The sequence below is a fragment of the Daucus carota genome, chromosome 2, assembly GCF_001625215.2.
Source record: "Daucus carota subsp. sativus chromosome 2, DH1 v3.0, whole genome shotgun sequence".
NCBI classification, from domain to species: Eukaryota; Viridiplantae; Streptophyta; class Magnoliopsida; order Apiales; family Apiaceae; genus Daucus; species Daucus carota.
The window spans coordinates 44,444,180-44,464,270 of record NC_030382.2 but is presented as its reverse complement, the minus strand read 5'-3'; the positions used below and the strand labels follow the sequence as shown (position 1 = coordinate 44,464,270).

The window sequence follows — 20,091 nt, the reverse complement described above, 5'->3', positions numbered from 1 at the left end:
TCTCCGAACAATTTACAGTTCTAGTCAGATCTGTTAAACTTCCATCACCAAAAACATCATCAATGTCATTCTCAATTTCTTCAACATCACTTTTCACTTCGTTCTTTTCATTATTATCATCTTTAATCACCTCTCCTAAATTGATGTTATTTTCTAAAAGATTTCCTCTTAATCTCCTATCTTCGTCATTTCCACCCACAACCATGCTACGTCCATCTCCACATTCCTTAGAACCATCAGTTTTGACAAGTACAGAAACACTATTCACGACTTCATTTATATTCGTAAATTCTTCACCAAACTCATGATTATTGAGAACTGAAGACAATTCAATGCTAGATGCAACATTAGGACAGGGAGCTGTTATTGAACTTGCTAATTCAAGAGCATAATATGGTTGGCCAGTAGAAAGGGTATGACATGTGAGAGTATAGAGTGAAGCAATTGTGCTAGTGGTGTCAAAGTTGTCATTAGCAAAAACATACTCTCTTTCAGAACTTGTATCAAACATCTGATATGCATAAATGTCAGAAGCATATGATTTTGATGTAACTGTGGGTGGTGGTTCATACTCGTGTGAATAGTACAAGCCAGGGTTACTGACCTGATGTTGGGGAAAATAATATGCACCTTGATAGCATGATGTAGGAGACGCCAAATTCATCACCGGCAAATCGGAGGAACCTCGCTCTGATACCATTTGTAACCAACCTCGGGGCTGGTCAACTCCTCTAAACCATTATAAGGATGTGAAAAATAGGAATCATCAATTACTTGAGGAAAACCATGGAAGCTCATGTTTTTGTATAAGTTTAATAGCTGATAAAACAAGGACAAAGTACTTAAAATAAACTGAGCAAGGAAATACAAGACATGATAGATTGAGAAGTACTGAAATGAAATTGCAGAAATTGAAATAGACGAGAAAGGCAGCTGATTTTTCGATGATCCTCCCTTCTGTATAACACTGTTAATATAGCATAAAAACTCGATTGGGCTCAAATGGGCCTAGCTGTAATTGGGCTTGTTGGTAGTGGACTAGCTAGGCCAACTCTTCTAAGTCCAGTCTCTCATGCTGGTTACAGAGTAATACACACACAAGAGTTTTATATGTAATGCGCGAGGAATATACGTATCTATAATCATCTCTGTGAGAAAATAGGCTATGAAAGGAGGAGGGTCGTCGGCTCCTGGAGATTACATCTACTTCAAATCTCAAGTCCCACTTCACAAGATCCCTGTAATCATCTGTTTCCTATCTTTCTTGTTATATATTTTGTGTCTTTTCTTGAAATTGATTTTGTATATGAGTATAGCTTGATTGTACATATGAGGTTGCTTTTATTCACTTTTTTAGATGAAATGTTGAAGATGGATGGGCTAATTTCAAGATTTTGAAATTGCATATAGTTCTTTGGGTTTAAATATAGGTGGGTTTAGTTTCTTTTGTTGATTTGAACTGGATTTAGTGTTCTTAGTGTGTTTTAAACGAGAGATATTAAGATGGGATCGTAATTTGTTGTTGAGTTGAGAGGTCTGATTGGATCGTATGTATCCATAAAATCTGGAGATTGGCACTGTGGAGACTTGGCCTCTGATGTCACTAATTGTATGTTTGATTGGTTTAGACTTTAGAGTAATTCCCATTTATGGTATATTGATTATGATGATGCATGGAATGCTCAATCTGTGTTTGGATGCGTCTGCAAGTTATTACGTTGATCATTGAGCAATTAGCACAGTGCTACATTTTTACATGATTGTATTACCTTGGGACAATGAATTTCACTCCTAGAATGAACTACTTTCTCATATATCAGATGTCTTGATTAAGTGAGTACTAACACGAGTAATTAGAGCATCTCCAATAGGCTTTTCAAACAAGCTCTTAACTTCAAATTAAAAGAATATGTGTAAAATTCGTGCTCCAATATGCTCTTAGAAGCTCTTTAAAATTTAAGAGCCTCTTCTCTCTCCTCACTTTTAAAGAATATCAAGTTGCTCTTAACTTATTGTTTATGAATATAATATTCACTTCCCTCCAATTCTGTCTCCAACTTTTTCCTCAAATAAGAATAAAATATAAATAGAGAGGAAGTATAGACTATAGAGAGTAGTTTCGGAGTTGTCATGTCATTAAATGTATTAACTTACTAGGAGCCACATATTTTATTATCTTCTTAAAAAATGATTTAAGAGCCTGTTGGAGATGCTCTTATTCAACCAAAATAAGCTAAAACAATGGAAGTCTTGAAATCTTTATAATGGTAAAACTGTTTTTATTTAATATATGTGTATTAGCTAGTTTCTTAGTCCTATGATGCAAATTTACATTGGGCGACTCATTTTTTACTGGTTTGTTGATGTGTTTCAAGATCTTTCTAGATAAGATTTTTTCGTGTTGTCTTTTAAACTGCAGATTGGCTTAAAGCAGTGGCGATACTATGACTTTGGTCCAAAAGTGGTGCCTCCAGTTATCTGTCTTCCTGGCACTGCAGGAACCGCAGATGTATACTATAAGCAAATCATGTCGCTTTCAATGAAGGTTGTGAATTTACTATGTAAAAATGAAGTTACTGTTTTATAGTTTAAGCTTCATTATATTTTTCTAACAAGTACCTAAAATACATGAAAGGATAGATAAAAGCAGTGATTATTACTGAATAATGCTAACATAAAGAATTACAGTAGTGATAAGAATCATAATATGTCGAGTAAAATTATTCACCAATGAGCGCCAACTGGACTTGGAAATATGCAGGCATGCAAAATCCTTGCAAAGGACATGGTAGGTACCCATTTTTTTTTAAAAATATCAAGTCACTGTCTATTGATTAAAAGAGCACAGTCTGCCCTCTGATCTTTCGTTAAGATTTAGGCTTTACTTCCAACATTTGGGTTCTTTTTTTTTTCTAGGGGTTAAACCTAAGCTTGGGTAATGGATTAAATGGTGCCGCCATTGTCCACTTACTAGATTTCTTATCTTTTTAATTCTAGCATTATGCAGAATTTTGAAGAAAACCTTTAATACTATTACGGCAATTTCCGTTTTTTTTTATCTTCTTATTTTAGTCCTAAAAGAAGGCCTTACATATGTAAAGAATACATTTTAAAAGATTTTTTTATCTTTCATTAAGATTTAGGATTACTTCCAACATTTGGGTTCTTTTTTTCTAGGGGTTAAACCTAAGCTGGTTTTGAAATTGCATATGGTATACATTTTGTTGTTTTCCGTGTGTGGCTATTTAATTTGTCTTGAATAAAAACCGGACCCTGATATTGATTAAAGACAATTTTGTGTTCTGTATTATATTTTAAGGGCTATCGAGTAATCTCAGTTGATATTCCCCGGGTATGGAACCATCAGGAGTGGGTTCAAGCATTTGAGAAATTTTTGGACGTAATTGATGTCCATCATGTAAGCTCACTTTTTGTCCACTTCCGTGCCCTTTATTACTGCATCAGCTTTATGAGACTTTTAGTATTTCCTTTTTTAAAAATTAAAAAAGCAATTTAATTAAGTAGTAGTGATGGCAAACAGAGCTTACTGATCATCTGTATTCTACAGATACATCTTTATGGTACAGCCCTTGGAGGATTCCTAGCTCAACTTTTTGCTCAGTATCGTCCACGAAGGGTCAAGTCGTTGCTACTATCAAATACTTTCTTGGATACACTTAGTTTCTCATCTTCAATGCCATGGTCTCCTATGTAAGACACTTTACTTGTTTGATATCGATACATGTATCATCTCGCACTTACAGAATTGTGCTGCACTGTCCCCTCCAATCTCAGTTTGATGAATTAGCTTAAGCAATTTTATTTTACAAGGCTCTATTTAAGCTTGTTTTGTGTAGCATAATGTCAACAGACGACTTCACTATTAGATCTTGGGGGAGGGTGGTTCAAGCATCAGATAGATGCTAGGTTTGTTCGTGGTTCTCCGAGTTGGTCTGTTGCTTCCACCAGTCACTTCATATAATTGCTAAACAGTTTAACAGCTGTTGTAGATATGAGGAATCACATGATTCGAGTTTTGAATAAACTTACAGTTGCAGGATAATAACATTTAGGCATCACTGTTTATTTTTGAACCTGTTTTCTCTCTCTTCCTGCTGTTTTTTGACTTAATTGCATTAATTTTTCAGCATTCCTAAATATTAACTTTAAGATGTTCCCAAATTTGAAAAAAAAGAAATAGAACTGTTGGAAATTCATGTGACACAAACAAATATTATTAGTCCACATCATAAAGGGTAGCAGTTAACTACGATGCAATTATTAAAATTTGATTTAAATTTATTTGCTAGATTTCTTATATCTTTATTTCTGTATCACTACAGAATGTCTCTATTTGCATGCACTGATTCTTCATCTGAAAGGAATTTGTATTCAATCAACTATTTGGTTGCAGTGTTGGTTGGACCCCTTCTTTTTTGCTGAAGCGATATGTCTTGACAGGAATCCCAAAGGGTCCTCATGAACCATTTATAGCTGATTCTATAGACTTTGTAGTTTCTCAGGTAAATAAATACACGGTTACTTCAGTCACTACATATTAGACTCCATGAAACCATATAGATTGAAGTTTGTTTAAAAAGTAATGTTTTCAACTTGAATTATAGAAGTACCTGGGAAACTTTTCAATCTTGGACTAAGAGCAAGTCCAATGCAATGTTATAAGTGGTGCCATTTCTATAATTTGAAATCAAATGCTAAAAATCCCAACTCCAATGGGGTTCTATATTTGGATGCAAATATGCATATATGCATCCTTGGTTCTAAATTTGAAACCAAGGATGCATTTATGCATCCATGCCACATCATCAACTAACTATAATTGGTATGTATAGTGGTGAACTTTAAATAAATTTTAGGAGAGAGGGACTAAAGTTGCTTAAATTTGGAATTATTTGGATGCAAAATGCATCTAGCATTGGAGTTGAAGTACTACTTTAGCAATAAAAAACACTTTTTGGTGCTAAATTACAACAATAGCTATAGTTATTTTGCATCTTGCATTGGAATTTCAGAAGAAAAATAGGCATTATTTCCAACTTCATTATGATATGATAGACCAATGTCCATCTCAGATTTTATTCCTCTATCAACTTGCTTTTGTACTTATATTTATCTGGGTATCATTTTGTTGCGCTGATTTATAAATTTTAAATTACTGATAATAGCTAATATTTCAACATGAATTGATATATGTTCTTTGGAATATGTATTCTAGTATCCAACTGATTCGACATCCAGGACTGTCTGGAAGTAGTGTACTGATGTTTTTAAGCAATCAAATGAAGCCAACTGTTTCAGTATTTATCTTTTATTCCATGAAATGCTCTGTGCTAATAGCAGTATTATTCTTGTTTGTGCAAACATTTCTGTTGGAGCATTGTAATTGTGTAGCATGATTTAAAATTAGTAACTTGTGTTACTAATAGTTTTATAGTTACTGTTCCCATATAAAGAATTGTTAAGTCATCTTATGCTGCCAAGTTTGAATTGCAGGTAGAAACACTCAAAAAAGATGACTTGGCCTCCAGATTGACTTTAACGGTGGATGCTGCATCAGTTGGTCCGCTTCTCCTTCCAGATTCTAATATCACACTGATGGATGTATGTTGATGGAACAATTGACATGCATTTATAATCACTTGCAACATTGAATGTTGTTGGTTAGATAATTTTATCTGTTCTATTTTTAGCTTTTACAATCAGAATTATGTTAGAACTTATTTTATAAAGAGGTATTAAAATGATACTTGGACTCCTCTATACCACTTGCCCGTGATTTTAGCGACTTACAGGGCATCAGTAGCTAATAAGAATACCTGTTAGGACGTAGATGGTAGCCTCCCGTTTAAAATTATAAATTTTGTATGTTAAAATATAGAAATAAAGTTAATTGTTATATGTCGTGAAATTGATAAGTAGGTGTAGTAATATTTGTTTTATTTATTTAATTATATTAGTATGTTAATTTGAAGAAGTGGTTATTAATTAGACTAGTATATATTATTAGGGTTTACTTGTTAATTAGGTTGTATGAGTATTGCATTTGTGATCTTTCTCTTGCAAATTGCAATAGCTAGAGTGCACGAGAAGTCCTATAGGTAGTGTACCCTGCGGTCGAGTCACCATAGTGGCAGTGGATTTTCTGCAGTTAATCCACTTAAACTTCTCTTTTCTTGTTTAAATTCATAAAATCCCTATTCTTTACTTGCACCCAATCAAGACTTCTTTAAAAACAGAAACTGATGCAACATACTGATCCAGGAAGTTTAATAATGATATGGTATTGCAGCTTCACTAGATTTAATTATCTGGCTCGTGAGAAACTTGCATTGTATGGCAATCAACTAGTCTTGCAACAGAGTTGAAGTTGCCTGCATTTTCTATTTAACCTGATAATATTTGTCATTAATGTCTAATAAAATATTGTCGTGTTCTTGCTTTATGGTCCAACTTGATTATGGAGCACTTGTAAACCTACTCTTAGGTTGTTTTTAGCTTTTGAATAAAAGAGGCCTGAAGAAAATATGCTGACTCTTGTATTATTATTTTTTGTTTGTACTTGCTACTATCTGGAAGACAAATGACCAATCTGCAACCCCTCAAGAACTAAAGGATCAAGTGACTGAAAGGTACCCTGGTGCTAGACGTGCATACTTGAAGACTGGAGGTGATTTTCCATTTCTCTCACGCTCAGACGAAGTAAATCTCCATCTTCAGGTATATATTTCATTTAGGTTGAATGTTCCTATTCTTTTTATGCTGATAAATTGGTAGTGCATATGTTTTTCTAAAGTGGAAAGTACGATGCAACAGCTACACTTGAGACGAGTAGGCGTTGAACCTCGGGCAGACTTGGTCCAAGGTGCCTCAAATGATGGTGGTGGAAGTTCTAGTGAACAAAATGGGGGAAAGGAAGATTCTAATGATCCAGAAAATAGAGATTCTGATGGCTCACCTAATAATGATGCCGGAGATTCACCATCTGAAGATGCTGAAATCTCTGAAAGCCCATCGAATGAAAATCAGCCACCCCTAATGCCTACAAGTGCACATATGAAAAATCTAGAGAACCAGGTAATTGCTGCAATTTCTTCTGTTACCAATTGCAGTTGTTCAGTCCCCATAATTTCACATATACTCCCACAGAAACAACACCAGACAGTAGCCGCTACATCCTTTCTACATATAGCATTTGAATTTTTAGTTTGTGAACTGCTTTCCGGCTATATCTTAACATTGTACATTAATAGGGAGAATTTGTTGAAACTTAAATAACTTGTGTGATCATAACAATTTCTGGGTATTTTGCTGAAATTCGATATGAGTGCTTGAACAACAGGGACTTTTGAATTTTTCCATGTAAATTGAAACATCTGATGTAAAAATTTTGTAATGTACCGCTTTTGCTGCAAATTGTTGGTTGAAACAAGCTTGATGTTTTTTTAATCCTCTGTCTATGTAAAGGCACCTCTTTGCTATTTTCATTAAAATATTGTGCAATCTGTTGTAATAAAAAAAGGGAAATTGATCCCATATTTGGATAAAAAATGTTTCATTTTTCAAAGAGTAAAATTTTGATGCTGCTGCCTGTTGAAATATGTTGCCCTGGCGAGTTGCCACCTAAAGTCTAAAGACTCAACTTTCTGCTATTATTTTTACATCAGCATGACAGAAAATTATGCTTATAACTGCTCATCTATGAAGATGTATCAAGAATTTGAAAAAAGAATAAAGGAAGTGATGAATGATGAAGTTGCTATAATGCTACCTTTCCTTTTCTTGTGGACACTGTTTCTTGACTTTGATGATGAGGAAAAGTGGCAGCAAAAGAGAGAACCTTTTTCCAAATAATGCTCTGTATATCCACTCCTTGTTTCAAATATTTCATTTGGATTCATCATGGTGTGTGTGTTTCTGAAGCAACAGCTACCAAAATCCAGTACAGTTCTCCATCTCCTCTGTTCCATTGAGTATTTTATTCATGTACAATATTTTAATCATTTTATTCAAAATGGCAGAGTCTTGCATATAATCATTAATCAAATATTAATTATAGCTACTTTATTATGACTGCTAAGTTGTGACCCAGCAGGCCAGCACTGGTTATATTTAATTTGCTGCATATTTATATCTGACCTACCATAATTTTATCATTCGAAATTAGTTAAAAAAGAGAGAATTAAATTCAAATTTCAAATTGGATTTTGCATAACATTTCAAAAACAATTAATATTACTATATGATTGTACAACTCAAAAGGCCAACCTTTTTCTTTCCAAAACCAAAAAGCTAACTTTGATTTATATTATTAATAAAAAAAATTTAAATGTAAAAGAAAGTAAATGAGAGTCGGCCTTGTTTTTCCTTTTATGTCATTTTTGGAATGAAGATTTTGAAGTGGAATTATGTTAAAGTTGCATTTTTTTTCCACCTGCTTCCTTCCTTTTAAAAATATTCAAGAACAAAAATAATAGTGAAAGTTATGCTATTTTATCTCCTTTTCACAGGCTTTCCTTCTTGTTTAAAATTCGGGAGAAAGGTGTTAGACCTCCAGCATCTTCATCCAATTTTTACTGCCCAACGTCCGGCAGATTTCAATTAAGCAAGTTCTTGCCTTGGCACTAATGGAGGAGGAGTGGAGGACTATGACAAAAAATTAATCTTTAATTGAGATGGTGATTGTCTTTTTCCTTGTCCTTGTCCAGGACTAAGACAGATCTTCCTGATTAACTTTTGAAATCATTGAGCATAACTAAATCCATCTGTCCTTTTTCTATCTCTGAGTTAAATATTGATTAACCAAATTAAACATTCACTTATGTTCCAAACAAAGCAAGCAAGCTCAAACCAATAACCATCTACTATTCTAAAACCCAATGAAAAACACCCTTTTAATATATTTTTATAATTGTTTCCACAAGTTTTTTAGAATCTTATTAGCCAATTCATATACTTGTTGAGCTTATTCAACCAAATTAGGTCTCCAGCCTGACTTTTCTACTTGACAATATGCAACCAAACAAATGAAAGAAAGTCAACAATGAAATAGCTAAAGATCTAATAACCAATTTGTTTCAATTTATTATAAGAAAACAAAAAATAATGCTCCTCAAGTCCATTAATTATACACCTACTAGTATAGAAAAATGTGATTGCATGATCATGTCAGTGGCAGCCCCAGATTTAAAGCCATGACTCCTTAAAAGTCCTACTTTTCACACACTACATACTCACTACTATCAAATATCAATCCTCAAACTCAAAAAATCTAACAACATTCATACACATTCCCCTGGCTATACAATTCATTTCCTACCTAAATACTGTATATGTATCAGCTCTCTGCATAAATTTCACTAATAAAACAATGAACAACAATTCCCATACTGTTTTCTTCACATTTCTCTCATATTTCACACTTTTCTTTCCCATATTGATCAGTGCAAATGCAGAGCTCAGAGCTCTGATGGAGCTCAAATCTTCTTTAGATCCAGATAACAAGTTCTTGAAATCATGGACTTTTGAAGGGGACCCTTGTAGCTCTTTTCAAGGTGTTGCTTGTAATCAGCATCTTAAGGTTGCTAATATTACATTACAAGGTAAAGGCCTCACTGGAAGATTGTCACCTGCTGTGGCTGGACTCAAGTGCTTGTCTGGTCTTTACTTGCATTACAATTTTTTGTCTGGTGAGATACCAAGAGAAATTTATGGGCTCACTGAGCTGCTTGATCTTTATCTCAATGTGAATAATTTTTCGGGGATCATTCCTCCAGAAATTGGAAAAATGGCTAGTCTTCAAGGTTTGTAATTATATTCAAAATTGCTTGTTTTAGTTTTTATTCTATCATGCATCATCATTTAAGCATGTGTGTTTAATCTTGTGCATAAAGATGTAATTTTTCTATATGAAAAGATTTTGTCCATGATTATTCTGTTATGATTGTTTTAATATTTTCCTTCTAAAGATTAGCTAACATAGTATATGAATTTGTTGGTTCTGTAGTTCTGGATCTCTGTTGTAATCAACTGAATGGGAGCATACCAAGAGAAATTGGGAACTTAAAGAAGCTAAGTGCTGTAACATTGCAGCATAACAGATTGACAGGTCCAATTCCATCGAGTATTGGAAATCTTGGAATGTTAAAAAGGCTTGATTTGAGCTTTAACCAGTTATCTGGCAACATTCCTTCTACTATAGCTAATCCTCCTGAGTTGAAGATTCTTGATCTTCAAAACAACACGCTGTCCGGAGTTGTTCCTCCTGGTAAGTTTAGTCCCTTTTGTTTTAATCTTGTTAGTCAATTTTTAGCATATCTAGCTATCTTCTGGTTTAAGCCTTAAGGTATCTCCACAATGATATGAATGCTTTCTTGTTTGATTATGAAGCTTTGAAGAGATTAAATGGAGGATTCAAGGGCGAAAACAATCTTGGTTTATGTGGAGCTGGGTTTTCTTCATTAAGAGTTTGCAGCACTTGGGATAATTCAAATATCAACCAAGCAGAACCCTTTGCACCTAGAATAAATTCTACTGGTACAAAGCATGTACCTATGAATGCTAAGATTCCGGTAGCTTGCAGCCAAACAAATTGCTCAAAATCATCGAAACTCCCTAGAGTCGCAGTTATAACAGGTGTGATTATCTGCAGTATTACATTGTTGGTTGGGGCTTTTCTGTTCGTATTTCAGTTGCGTAGGCGAAAACAGAAGATAGGGTTCACAGCTGATAGTACCTCCGAGGACCGGCTTAGCACGAATGAGGCCAAGGATTTGACCTCAAGAAGTGCTTCTCCCCTTATAACTCTGGAGTACAGCAATAAATGGGATCCAATGATGAGTTATCAGATTGGCACTGAAGATTCTGATAATTTTTTACATAGGTTCACTTTCAATTTGGAAGAAATTGAGTCTGCAACACAGTACTTCTCAGATTTAAATTTGTTGGGAAAGAGCAAATTTTTTGCTGTCTACAAAGGGATTCTGAAAGACGGATCAGTTGTAGCTATCAAATGTGTGCATGTGATCAACTGCAAATCAGAGGAAGCCGAGTTCTTGAGTGGATTACGCTTATTGACTTCTCTAAGACATGAAAACCTTGCTAAATTACGCGGTTTTTGCTGCTCAATGAGCAGGGGCGAGTGTTACTTGATCTATGATTTTGCCTCTAGAGGTAATCTGTTGCGATATCTGGACCTGGTTGATGGAAGTGAGCACAATCTTGACTGGGCCACGAGGGTTTCCATCATCAAAGGGATAGCGAAAGGTTAGTATGTTTATTCAAAGATTTTTTGTTAACTTTTCCTCCTCCAAATCATTGCAAGTATTCGACTTATCTCACGTGTCAACGTGTGTGCACATACATACACTATGTTTAAACTTTCTACTATGATCTGTTGAAACTAGAATGTGCCAGCACTAATGTAGTTGCGGCATAAGCCTCCAGTTAGTTGCACATATTAGATTCCCAGAATTATTTCAAGGCACAGCACTTGATATTGTTATCTTGGTAAGAGACATAAGATTGGTTAGAGTTATTGTTTCAGTTGTATCTTTTATTCCTGTTGGTCCAGTGATGTAGAAACAATTTAAAGCACATTAGCCAAGCAGAATGGCAATGTATGTGAGTCCCTAGAGTGGACGATGTTCTGATATGACACGCGCCTTATGAAAGAAGATAGTCATGATAATAACGTCTGAAATCTTGATTAGATTCGTGTATGATAGTTTTCATGTTAATTGTTCATAATTAGCTTCAGTAATGGCTTAAATAGTTAAATTTTGCAGTTTGAATCTGAAAAATAGGGCAGTGAGATAGCATGTCAAATCAGATTTTTAATATATAGTTCCAACTATTTTTCCTGTTGGTGCCATATAATCTTGGACAATGTACAAGCTAAGAGATCTGAACTCAGATCCCAGGACAGTCAATAAACTTATTGAAAAAAAGTTGGTCATTGCATTTATTTTGATGTACTGTACTTTCTTTCTTTTTAAGTCGGGGTATTCACGAAAACAGTTTCTACTTCTTGCAGTAGGAGTAAGTTTTGTTCGGACCCTACTATCCTTGGATAATACTAACATATTTCTTCTCAATGTTTATGTTTACTTCCTCCAACTAGGTATTGGGTATCTTCACAGAAGTGAAACAAACAGACCTGCTATAGTTCACAAAAGCATATCTGTAAAAAATATTCTCCTCGACGAGCAATTTAAACCGATCATCACGGATTCTGGCCTTCAAAAGCTCCTTGTTGATGACATTATATTTTCCACCCTCAAAGTCAGTGCTTCATTAGGGTACATGGCTCCAGAGTACATCACCACTGGCGGATGCACAGAAAAGAGCGACGTGTATGCATTTGGGGTGATCATGCTTCAGATTCTATCAGGCAAAACATATCTCAATAGCTCAATACGATTAGCAGCTGAATCAGGCAGATACGAGGAGTTCATAGATGCAAATTTGAAGGGCAAGTTCTCAAAAACTGAAGCAGCTATTCTAACAAAAATTGCAGTCATCAGTACAGATGAACTTCCAGATTCCAGGCCAACTATGAAGACAGTAATTCAAGATTTAAGCAACCTTGGCTCTGTAACTTTATGATTTGTTCTGTACTTGCTAATCCTGCTGCTCTAGAACTGATGGTGAAAGAGTAACAGATGTAGTTGGCCGATTGTATAGTAGAGCTGGTACAAAGAAAATCTGAAGAAATTAACATTATGTTTACTATCTATACTAAAACCAATAATACAAAGTGAAGGAGATCTTTCACTTCACTTGCAGGTAAAATTTACACAGTAGGCGACACATTAAACTCTGAGCAAAATCTTATTCTTCATTTATCATGTAAACATTCACAAATCAAATTGAAATCCTTCATAATTTTGACCTTAAAAACAAAGGCTTCAACTTCAATTCATTTAACTCTAGATTCTACTGCTTCGAGATTCGCAAGTACGGTGCACATTTACAGGTTTGCATCCCTACCAAACTTCCAAAAATCAAAAGGTTATTTTACAAATAAAATTACATTGCATACATCAAAACCATCTCTCTGGTTGATCTTTATTCTTCTTAAAAGTGGAGTCGGTCTTCGACTTTTTAAGTGCACAAGTGGAGTTTCTAACAGCAATTAGAGTTGAAATTAGATGGAACAAACAAACATCTACGCAGCTGCCCTATCCTGTTGATTATCTACAGACCATTCTGAGGGCCACCAATCTGGTCTTCTAGTCTCAACTTTCACACCTTCATGTCCTTTAATCACCAAGGTTTCTGGGCTTTTAAAAGCTTCTTCTAGGCGCAAAAGTCCAAGCCCACGAGACCCAAGTGCAGTAGTAACAGTCCCGGCCTTTTTACCTGAAGCAGCAACCAAAACTTCTGATCTAGGAGCAACTTCTTGTTCCAACTCTGGAGTACAGAAAAACAATTCAGTTGATAACAAGTGACAGCAAAATGTTGTTAAGACCGGCGTATTTTACCTTTTCCACTGTCATCAAGAAACCTTAAAGGAATCAAGCGCTTCCTAACAACTCCACGATGATGGGAGCGTGCAATGAGTTCCTGACCAACGTAACATCCCTTGTCAAAGCTTATGGCATTCAAACCAGCGAAATTGTACTCAAGTGGGATAGCTTCACCTGATAATGTTAATCAAAAAATCAGACAACCAGTTTTGGTTGAATGGTAGTTTTTACTCGTATAAAAATAAAACAAGGCGACATGATTCCCAATCAAAAAATAGGCTTCCACGATTCTGAGCTAATAATGCTAAGTTCTAACATATAAGAAACAACACGGGTTAAAAAATATTCTCAAATTAAAATCAATAACACCAGAGAAAATATAAAGGGAGGAAATTTTTTTAGCCAAAAGAAAAAAAGGGAAGAACTTTGTTAAATCAAGTCCACATGGTGAAATTCCTATCTCATCCATAGTTTTCTAAACCTTTGTTTATAATGTACAGGGAACTCTTTATGTATAGGAACACAACATTTTCACACTAACAAACTTTTCAGGAAAACAAGATGTAAATATAGCCAAACACAAAAGGAATCAATATCAACCTTTTGGCATCTCAATCGAGCCTTCCGCAACTCCCTTCTCCAATCTCCAGAGTAGGTAATTTTGTTCATCAGTTTCCTTGTCAGCCTCCACCAAAGGTGCTGCAACATACAGAAAACAGTTAAGTGTATATTATATATGTTACTTTCCAAATTATTTGATAACCTAGCATTCATTACTCAAGTTTGAAGGTTTTTGTTTATGACAATTGAATGAACATTCTAATTCTAATTTTATTTGGTAACCCGCAGAAGTAGCCAAAGTGAAGGGAACTGACGTGTAGTATCGGCTGGAAAGATGCCCCTGAATCCGAGGCAATCTAATCTGGGATCCTTATACCATTGCCACCCATGTTTACCTCCTTCTGCAGTTGAGCCACCTAAACGATCAACTGCACCACCGTAGCCTATTCCAGAAGCTTCTGGGTCATCTGTACAAAAGTCCTCATCTAGGTTCCCACCAAAACGTTGCCAACATAAGAATTCCTTTCCAGCACTCTCAATCTCAACCTTAGACCTCAATCGATATCTGCAGCATCAACACATTCAATTACTATGCTATGCGAGAATATACAGCAGTGCCATATTACAGTACAGTGCACTATGTTAGATGCACAGTAAATCAAGCAGTCTTCCACAACTAACTCCCAAGTTGTAATTTACCACACTGCAAAGCAGAACTTTAAAATCTGGCATCCGGATTCCCAAAATCTAATCTTGGCCTAGTGAATTAATCACCCCGAAAAATCAACTACCTAGTTGTGTATCAATTAACTATCGGTTTGTCTAGTGTGTGCCCACGGGCACATGCTAAGCACTAAATTCTATGCATTTAGCTCATTTTGATTGGCCCATGGGCACACCATAGAAAAACCGATTAACTATTTGTATAGTTATGTGCACACACAAAGGGTCGGGTCACACCACACTATTCTACTCTAAAACTCTATAAACCAGCTACGATTCTCATCCTCATTAACACAATACGACTCAGTTATGTTGGAATGAATGAAATTGGAGGGAATGGAATGAAATTTGAACTATAATTTAGTTAAATGTTTAAGAATTTCATTCCCAGAACCATTCCATTCTTATCACCCTTAAGTAGAGCTTAAACCCTCCATTTTGTGAAGGAATACTCCATTCCTTATCATGGTTATTTTCTACCCAAACCTCATCATACAAAACTTGCATCCACTCATTTTTTTTTTCAAGTCCTCCCTTCTACCCTCTTTTATTTCCTTTTATTCCACTCATTCCATTCCATTCCATTACACTCACCCAAACAAAACACAGCATGAGTTAATAATTTTTAAGGCTAAATCATTATGCACCTAGACAAGAGCACGTAGAAGAGCTAGATTAAAACAATAAAACAGTAACATCAAAAATAATACTGTATAAATGAACAATTTGTACATAAAAAAGGATTAAAAACACAAAACTCACTTCTTTAAGGTACCCAATAGCTCATCCACCACAGACCCATCAACATCAGCAAACAACTCAAGCTCATCCGGGTTCGGGCCGGGTCCAGACCCGGATTGATCAAGCTTCTCAACAGGCCAAGAAGGTCTATATAAAAACATATCATACAAAAACCTTCCCTGAGGTGTCAACATTGCTGCGTACATGGGCGGAATCGAAACAGACGACAAATTAGGCGTAGGTACATTCGATGTCTTCTCTCCAATAGCTTCGCCAAATCTTCTTACATCGTTTGTTACTAAACCCTGTAGGAACTTCACCGAATCGGGTCCTCGGATCCGGATCACGGACCGGGTCTTGAGATGGGAGGCCATTGGGCCGACATCTTTAAGATGGGATTTTTGTGAATAGTTGTTCTTGATTGATTTTAGGTAGCTTTGCTTGGCGGGTTTGCTGAACTGTAGGCTTTTTCTTGTTAATTGAAACATAGTGTGTGTGTGTGTGTTTTCTTGAAAATTTAGGGTTTTGAAAGAAGCTTAAGAGCTAGAGCTTGGAGAGGAGGTTAGTAATGGCGGCAGGATAACGTGGCGTGGACACGTGTAACTGAATTTTGATTTTGGGACACGTGGCGCGTGTTTGGTTTCTTGTTGTCTGATAAATTATTTTTTCCCGAAAGGTGTTCGATAAAATGACTGAATGAGCTTGAGAAATGGATTATGTACGCACAAACTCATATACGTGGGTCTACAGCATAACCACTGGCTATGGATTTGTGACGATAACGAGATCCAGCCCAGTCACCTTTCCTACCACTATTATGGATTTGTGATGGTAATGACATCCAGCCCAATTCAAGACAACCCAATTCTATTATTATTATTACTTTTCTGAACTTTTGTGTAAAAATTTTATGATAAAGTGATCACAATTAATACCCGATCTCAACCGATTTCTTAATAAATTTTATAAAGAAGTAAGTCTTTATTTTCGAAAAATAAGATTAGACAAATAACATAATAGCTCGTCAATCAACAAAAATAATAAATAAATAAAATATAATTTAAATCCACAAGCATTTATTTTTAAATAAAAAGGTGAAATCATAACAACACTATTTATTAATATAATTAGTATGACCACTTTGGTATTACTCTTTTACGAAATATTATACATTTCACTTTTCAAAAAATTACGTATATAATATTAATAAATTCTGATATCTTACTTCATGTTGATCTTTAATTATTTTTAAATAAATAACTAATTTCAATATAATTATTGACTACTAAAATGATTAATACGTGGAAAAGGTCCGTTCTCGGTCTTAATTTTGAAATAAGTCAATACATAAAAATAGTAAAAATCAAAAATTGAGAAATTGAGAAATGTTTTATGTAACAAGACGGAGGAAGTAGAAATCAGAGGTACTGCGGAGCAAAGGTGGCGTCTCATTGCGTGTGAATGTTTTATTCGCACACCGTATTCTTCTATATTACCGCGGGCGCAGTCCCCTTGTTTGCTGCATTTGTCTGTTACGTACGCACCTTTGTGGAGTTGATAATCAGTTAACGGTTGCCTGTTGGGCCATAGTTCTATATACACATGAAAATATGTTTTTTAGTTGGTGGGGAGATAATGCACGCGTAAGTTTAGGGATGGCCACGGGTCGGCTTCGGTTCGGATTTCTTGAGATTCATATCCGATTCATTATATTTCGGGTTGGGTTGGGTCTGGGTCCGGATCTGGAAAATGAAGATTCAAATTCGATCCGTCGGATTTTTTCGGGTTTCGGTTCGGGTTCGGGTTTAATTCGGATATTTAAAAAAATAAAATAAAAATTAAAAATTATATATCTATAAAAAATGTGATGGCTTAAAAAAAATTTCTTTCTAATTTAGGAATATAAAAAAGGATTTTACAGGTTTTATTTACTACAACAAACACGTGAAACATGTTAACTTAATTATATACAATCATTCAACTTATCATTTGTATTTTATTATATTTAAATTTTTTAATGCACAATAATTAGGAAAAATAAAATATTGATGAAATAAATATAAATTTTGTATTGCGCATATAAAATTAAGGTGTTAATATGCATACATAATAATTCATAATAATTCATATATATACTTTACATTTAACATATAACACACACACATGTATAATATTTGTATCGGGTTTTTTCCGGGTTTTACGTTCGGATCAGGTTTAAATCGGGTTTCGGGCCAGATCTCGGTTCGGAACATGTAAGATCCAAATCCAAATTTTTTCGGGTCTAAAAATAAGATCCAAATTCGGATCCAGATCCAAAAAAATCGGATTCGAGTAGATCCAATCAGATCGGAACGGATCGGGTATCCATCGGGTCGGATTTTGCCATCCCTACGTAAGTTTACGAAAACACTTCTCAGAATACTCTGAGAAGTGTTTTCGTAAAAGGAAACAATTATCTGGGCTCGACTCGACTCGTTAAATGACCCGAATTCAAGCAAAGTTCCATCTCGTTTAATTAAACGAACCGTCTCGACTCAACTCGTAAAAATAAACGAGACGAGTTCAGGCAGAGATTTAAGCTCGATTAAGTGTAAAATGATACGAGCTGGCTCGTTCGACTTCGTTAAAACTGGCTCGTCTAGCTAAACAAGCCGGCTGGACTCGACTCGTGAAATTAAACGATTCGAGTTCGAGCAGAAATTTAGACTCGATTAGTTAAACAAGTTGGCTTCGCTCGATTAAACTTGGCTCGAATTAGACTCGACTCGAAACTCGACCGGCTCGGCTAAGCCTGTAGACAACTTAGGAGTAGTAAATTACAGAAGTAAATCCAATTGTGCATAAGTTGCAAACTTGCATGAACAACTTGGTATACTCCATTTGGTAAATTAGTTAGAAGTTGTAACCACTTATAAAATTGTTTAGTTCGGAGCTACATATATACCTCTACCTACGAATGGTAATCCATTGGGTTTCGTGCCAATCCTCCACACATTAACACGTTGGAAATGCGCGGTTTCATTTAGTCAACCCTTGTGCCACTACAACTACCCTTAATTAAAACCAAACAGACCGACCGTTTCTCATATAAAACCCCCATATCTCCCTCACCAACATACATATATACCTTTATAACACCCAAACAAAGATATCAACAAGTCACAACACAGGAACAATGAAGTTAGTTTGGTCTCCGGAGACAGCCTCTAAAGCTTATATCGACACTGTTAATTCTGTAAGCCTTTTCTCAACTAACTCTTTCTCATATTCTCTGTATAACAATCTTCAATCTTCGTTACTACAACAAAAACGGTTAAATTCATCTGACCACAGTCGATTTAAATTCATCTTTTTTTAGAAGCTGAAAAAATAATTTTAATATATCTGTTCGTAAACATTCAAAGAAAAGTCTATGAATATTTAATTTTGGTGCAGTGCAAGATATTTCAAGATTCGAGCGTAGCGGAGCTCATCTCGGCGATGGCTGCCGGATGGAACGCAAAACTAACGGTGGAGACATGGTCCCGAGGCGGCGCAATAGCAACTAGCATTGGTTTAGCCATCGCAAGCCACCACACAAACGGGAGACACGTTTGTATCGTCCCAGACAATCTCTCAAGAACCGAGTATCTCAAAGCCATGAAAATCTCCGGCTTAGCCCCGGAAATCATCGTGGGAGACCCCGAAGAAGCGTTTCAAACACTGCAAGGCATTGATTTCTTGGTAATAAATTGTGAAATAGACAATCCGTCGAGAATACTCAAGGTGGTCAAGTTAGGCCACAGGGGTGCAGTGTTGGTCTCGAAGAATGTGACGAGTACGATGAGATCGCCGTCGTCGGAGTTCAGGTGGCGTGGGGTGGTGGAAGGAGGTTCGCGGCTGGTCCGGTCGGTGATCTTGCCGGTGGGGGAGGGGCTGGATATAGCGCATGTTGGGGCGGTGAGAAGCTCCGGGAATAAAGTTGAAAGCAGGTGGATTAGACGGTTTGATAGACAATCTGGTGAGGAGTTTGTATTTAGGAAATAAATTCTCGAAACTTGTCAACCTTTTTTTTTGTCAGCTCGTGTAAATTGGTAGTAATGGATTTGTTTTTTTTTTTCTCGTCTCTTTCGTTTGTTTTTTATGCAGCGCGGAAGTGAAAGAGTTTAGAAACATACTCCCTCAGTCCCATTTAATTTTATACGTTTCTTTTTCACTGCTCGATACGCATTTCAATGCTATTATAAAATATAGCTCCGTAATTTATTTTTGAGATTTTCTTTTTCTATATAAAAATATAACATCCAAACTTTAATTCAGAAGAAAAAAAATTTAAAAATAAATTGCACAACTACATTTTGCAGGAGCATTAAAGTCCGTGCCGCGTCCCCGTCCCCGAATGTATACTACTCAGGGGGACGGAGAGAGTAGTAATTTCAGAGATCGAAAAAAAATAAACACCTATAATCTAATTAATATGTTGGTGACAGAGAAGAAGGGAATTAGTGTTTACACCCTAGATTTGGGATCAAACAGAAAGGTACGTTTTGCTGCGGCATCATCATCAAACTTATGAAAACACGAATGCTTTTCGATCTTA

The 20,091-nt window shown here is 35.7% G+C and overlaps 4 protein-coding genes across 4 annotated transcripts; 3 read left to right on the top strand and 1 right to left on the bottom strand.

The window, feature by feature from the left end:
• The first annotated feature begins 1,079 nt into the window (after positions 1-1,079).
• On the top strand, positions 1,080-7,467 carry LOC108210143 (uncharacterized). Its single transcript, XM_017381413.2, has 8 exons — positions 1,080-1,240; positions 2,420-2,545; positions 3,320-3,418; positions 3,569-3,711; positions 4,415-4,523; positions 5,515-5,622; positions 6,598-6,738; positions 6,835-7,467. Exons 1-8 carry the CDS (start codon positions 1,166-1,168, stop codon positions 7,294-7,296), a joined length of 1,263 nt encoding a protein of 420 aa, XP_017236902.1. The 5' UTR covers positions 1,080-1,165; the 3' UTR covers positions 7,297-7,467.
• A 1,672-nt stretch (positions 7,468-9,139) lies between these two features.
• LOC108209889 (leucine-rich repeat receptor-like serine/threonine-protein kinase At1g17230) lies at positions 9,140-12,752 on the top strand. Its single transcript, XM_017381087.2, has 4 exons — positions 9,140-9,821; positions 10,025-10,285; positions 10,408-11,283; positions 12,140-12,752. The coding sequence occupies exons 1-4, from the start codon at positions 9,389-9,391 to the stop codon at positions 12,622-12,624; spliced, it is 2,055 nt and encodes a 684-aa protein (XP_017236576.1). The 5' UTR covers positions 9,140-9,388; the 3' UTR covers positions 12,625-12,752.
• Positions 12,753-12,838: 86 nt separating this feature from the next.
• LOC108209890 (putative transferase At4g12130, mitochondrial) lies at positions 12,839-16,287 on the bottom strand. The gene is made up of 5 exons (XM_017381089.2): positions 15,534-16,287; positions 14,363-14,613; positions 14,088-14,186; positions 13,503-13,661; positions 12,839-13,431 (listed from the first exon to the last, which is right to left on the bottom strand). Exons 1-5 carry the CDS (start codon positions 15,998-16,000, stop codon positions 13,187-13,189), a joined length of 1,221 nt encoding a protein of 406 aa, XP_017236578.1. The 5' UTR covers positions 16,001-16,287; the 3' UTR covers positions 12,839-13,186.
• Positions 16,288-18,583: 2,296 nt separating this feature from the next.
• On the top strand, positions 18,584-19,613 carry LOC108207964 (uncharacterized). The gene is made up of 2 exons (XM_017378426.2): positions 18,584-18,747; positions 18,948-19,613. Exons 1-2 carry the CDS (start codon positions 18,688-18,690, stop codon positions 19,536-19,538), a joined length of 651 nt encoding a protein of 216 aa, XP_017233915.1. The 5' UTR covers positions 18,584-18,687; the 3' UTR covers positions 19,539-19,613.
• The last annotated feature ends 478 nt before the right edge of the window (positions 19,614-20,091 follow it).

Excerpts from the sequence above, each read along its gene's own strand:
- LOC108210143 (XM_017381413.2), top strand. The coding sequence starts at position 1,166 with ATGAAAGGAGGAGGGTCGTCGGCTCCTGGAGATTACATCTACTTCAAA. Across the intron at positions 2,546-3,319 it reads TCATGTCGCTTTCAATGAAG|GGCTATCGAGTAATCTCAGT; the intron begins GTTGTGAATTTA and ends TTATATTTTAAG. Across the intron at positions 5,623-6,597 it reads CTAATATCACACTGATGGAT|ACAAATGACCAATCTGCAAC; the intron begins GTATGTTGATGG and ends ACTATCTGGAAG.
- LOC108209889 (XM_017381087.2), top strand. The coding sequence starts at position 9,389 with ATGAACAACAATTCCCATACTGTTTTCTTCACATTTCTCTCATATTTC. Across the intron at positions 9,822-10,024 it reads AAAAATGGCTAGTCTTCAAG|TTCTGGATCTCTGTTGTAAT; the intron begins GTTTGTAATTAT and ends TTGGTTCTGTAG. Across the intron at positions 10,286-10,407 it reads GTCCGGAGTTGTTCCTCCTG|CTTTGAAGAGATTAAATGGA; the intron begins GTAAGTTTAGTC and ends TTGATTATGAAG.
- LOC108209890 (XM_017381089.2), bottom strand. The coding sequence starts at position 16,000 with ATGTTTCAATTAACAAGAAAAAGCCTACAGTTCAGCAAACCCGCCAAG. Across the intron at positions 14,614-15,533 it reads CTATTGGGTACCTTAAAGAA|ATATCGATTGAGGTCTAAGG; the intron begins GTGAGTTTTGTG and ends TTGATGCTGCAG. Across the intron at positions 13,662-14,087 it reads CTCGATTGAGATGCCAAAAG|GTGAAGCTATCCCACTTGAG; the intron begins GTTGATATTGAT and ends TAACATTATCAG.
- LOC108207964 (XM_017378426.2), top strand. The coding sequence starts at position 18,688 with ATGAAGTTAGTTTGGTCTCCGGAGACAGCCTCTAAAGCTTATATCGAC. Across the intron at positions 18,748-18,947 it reads ATATCGACACTGTTAATTCT|TGCAAGATATTTCAAGATTC; the intron begins GTAAGCCTTTTC and ends ATTTTGGTGCAG.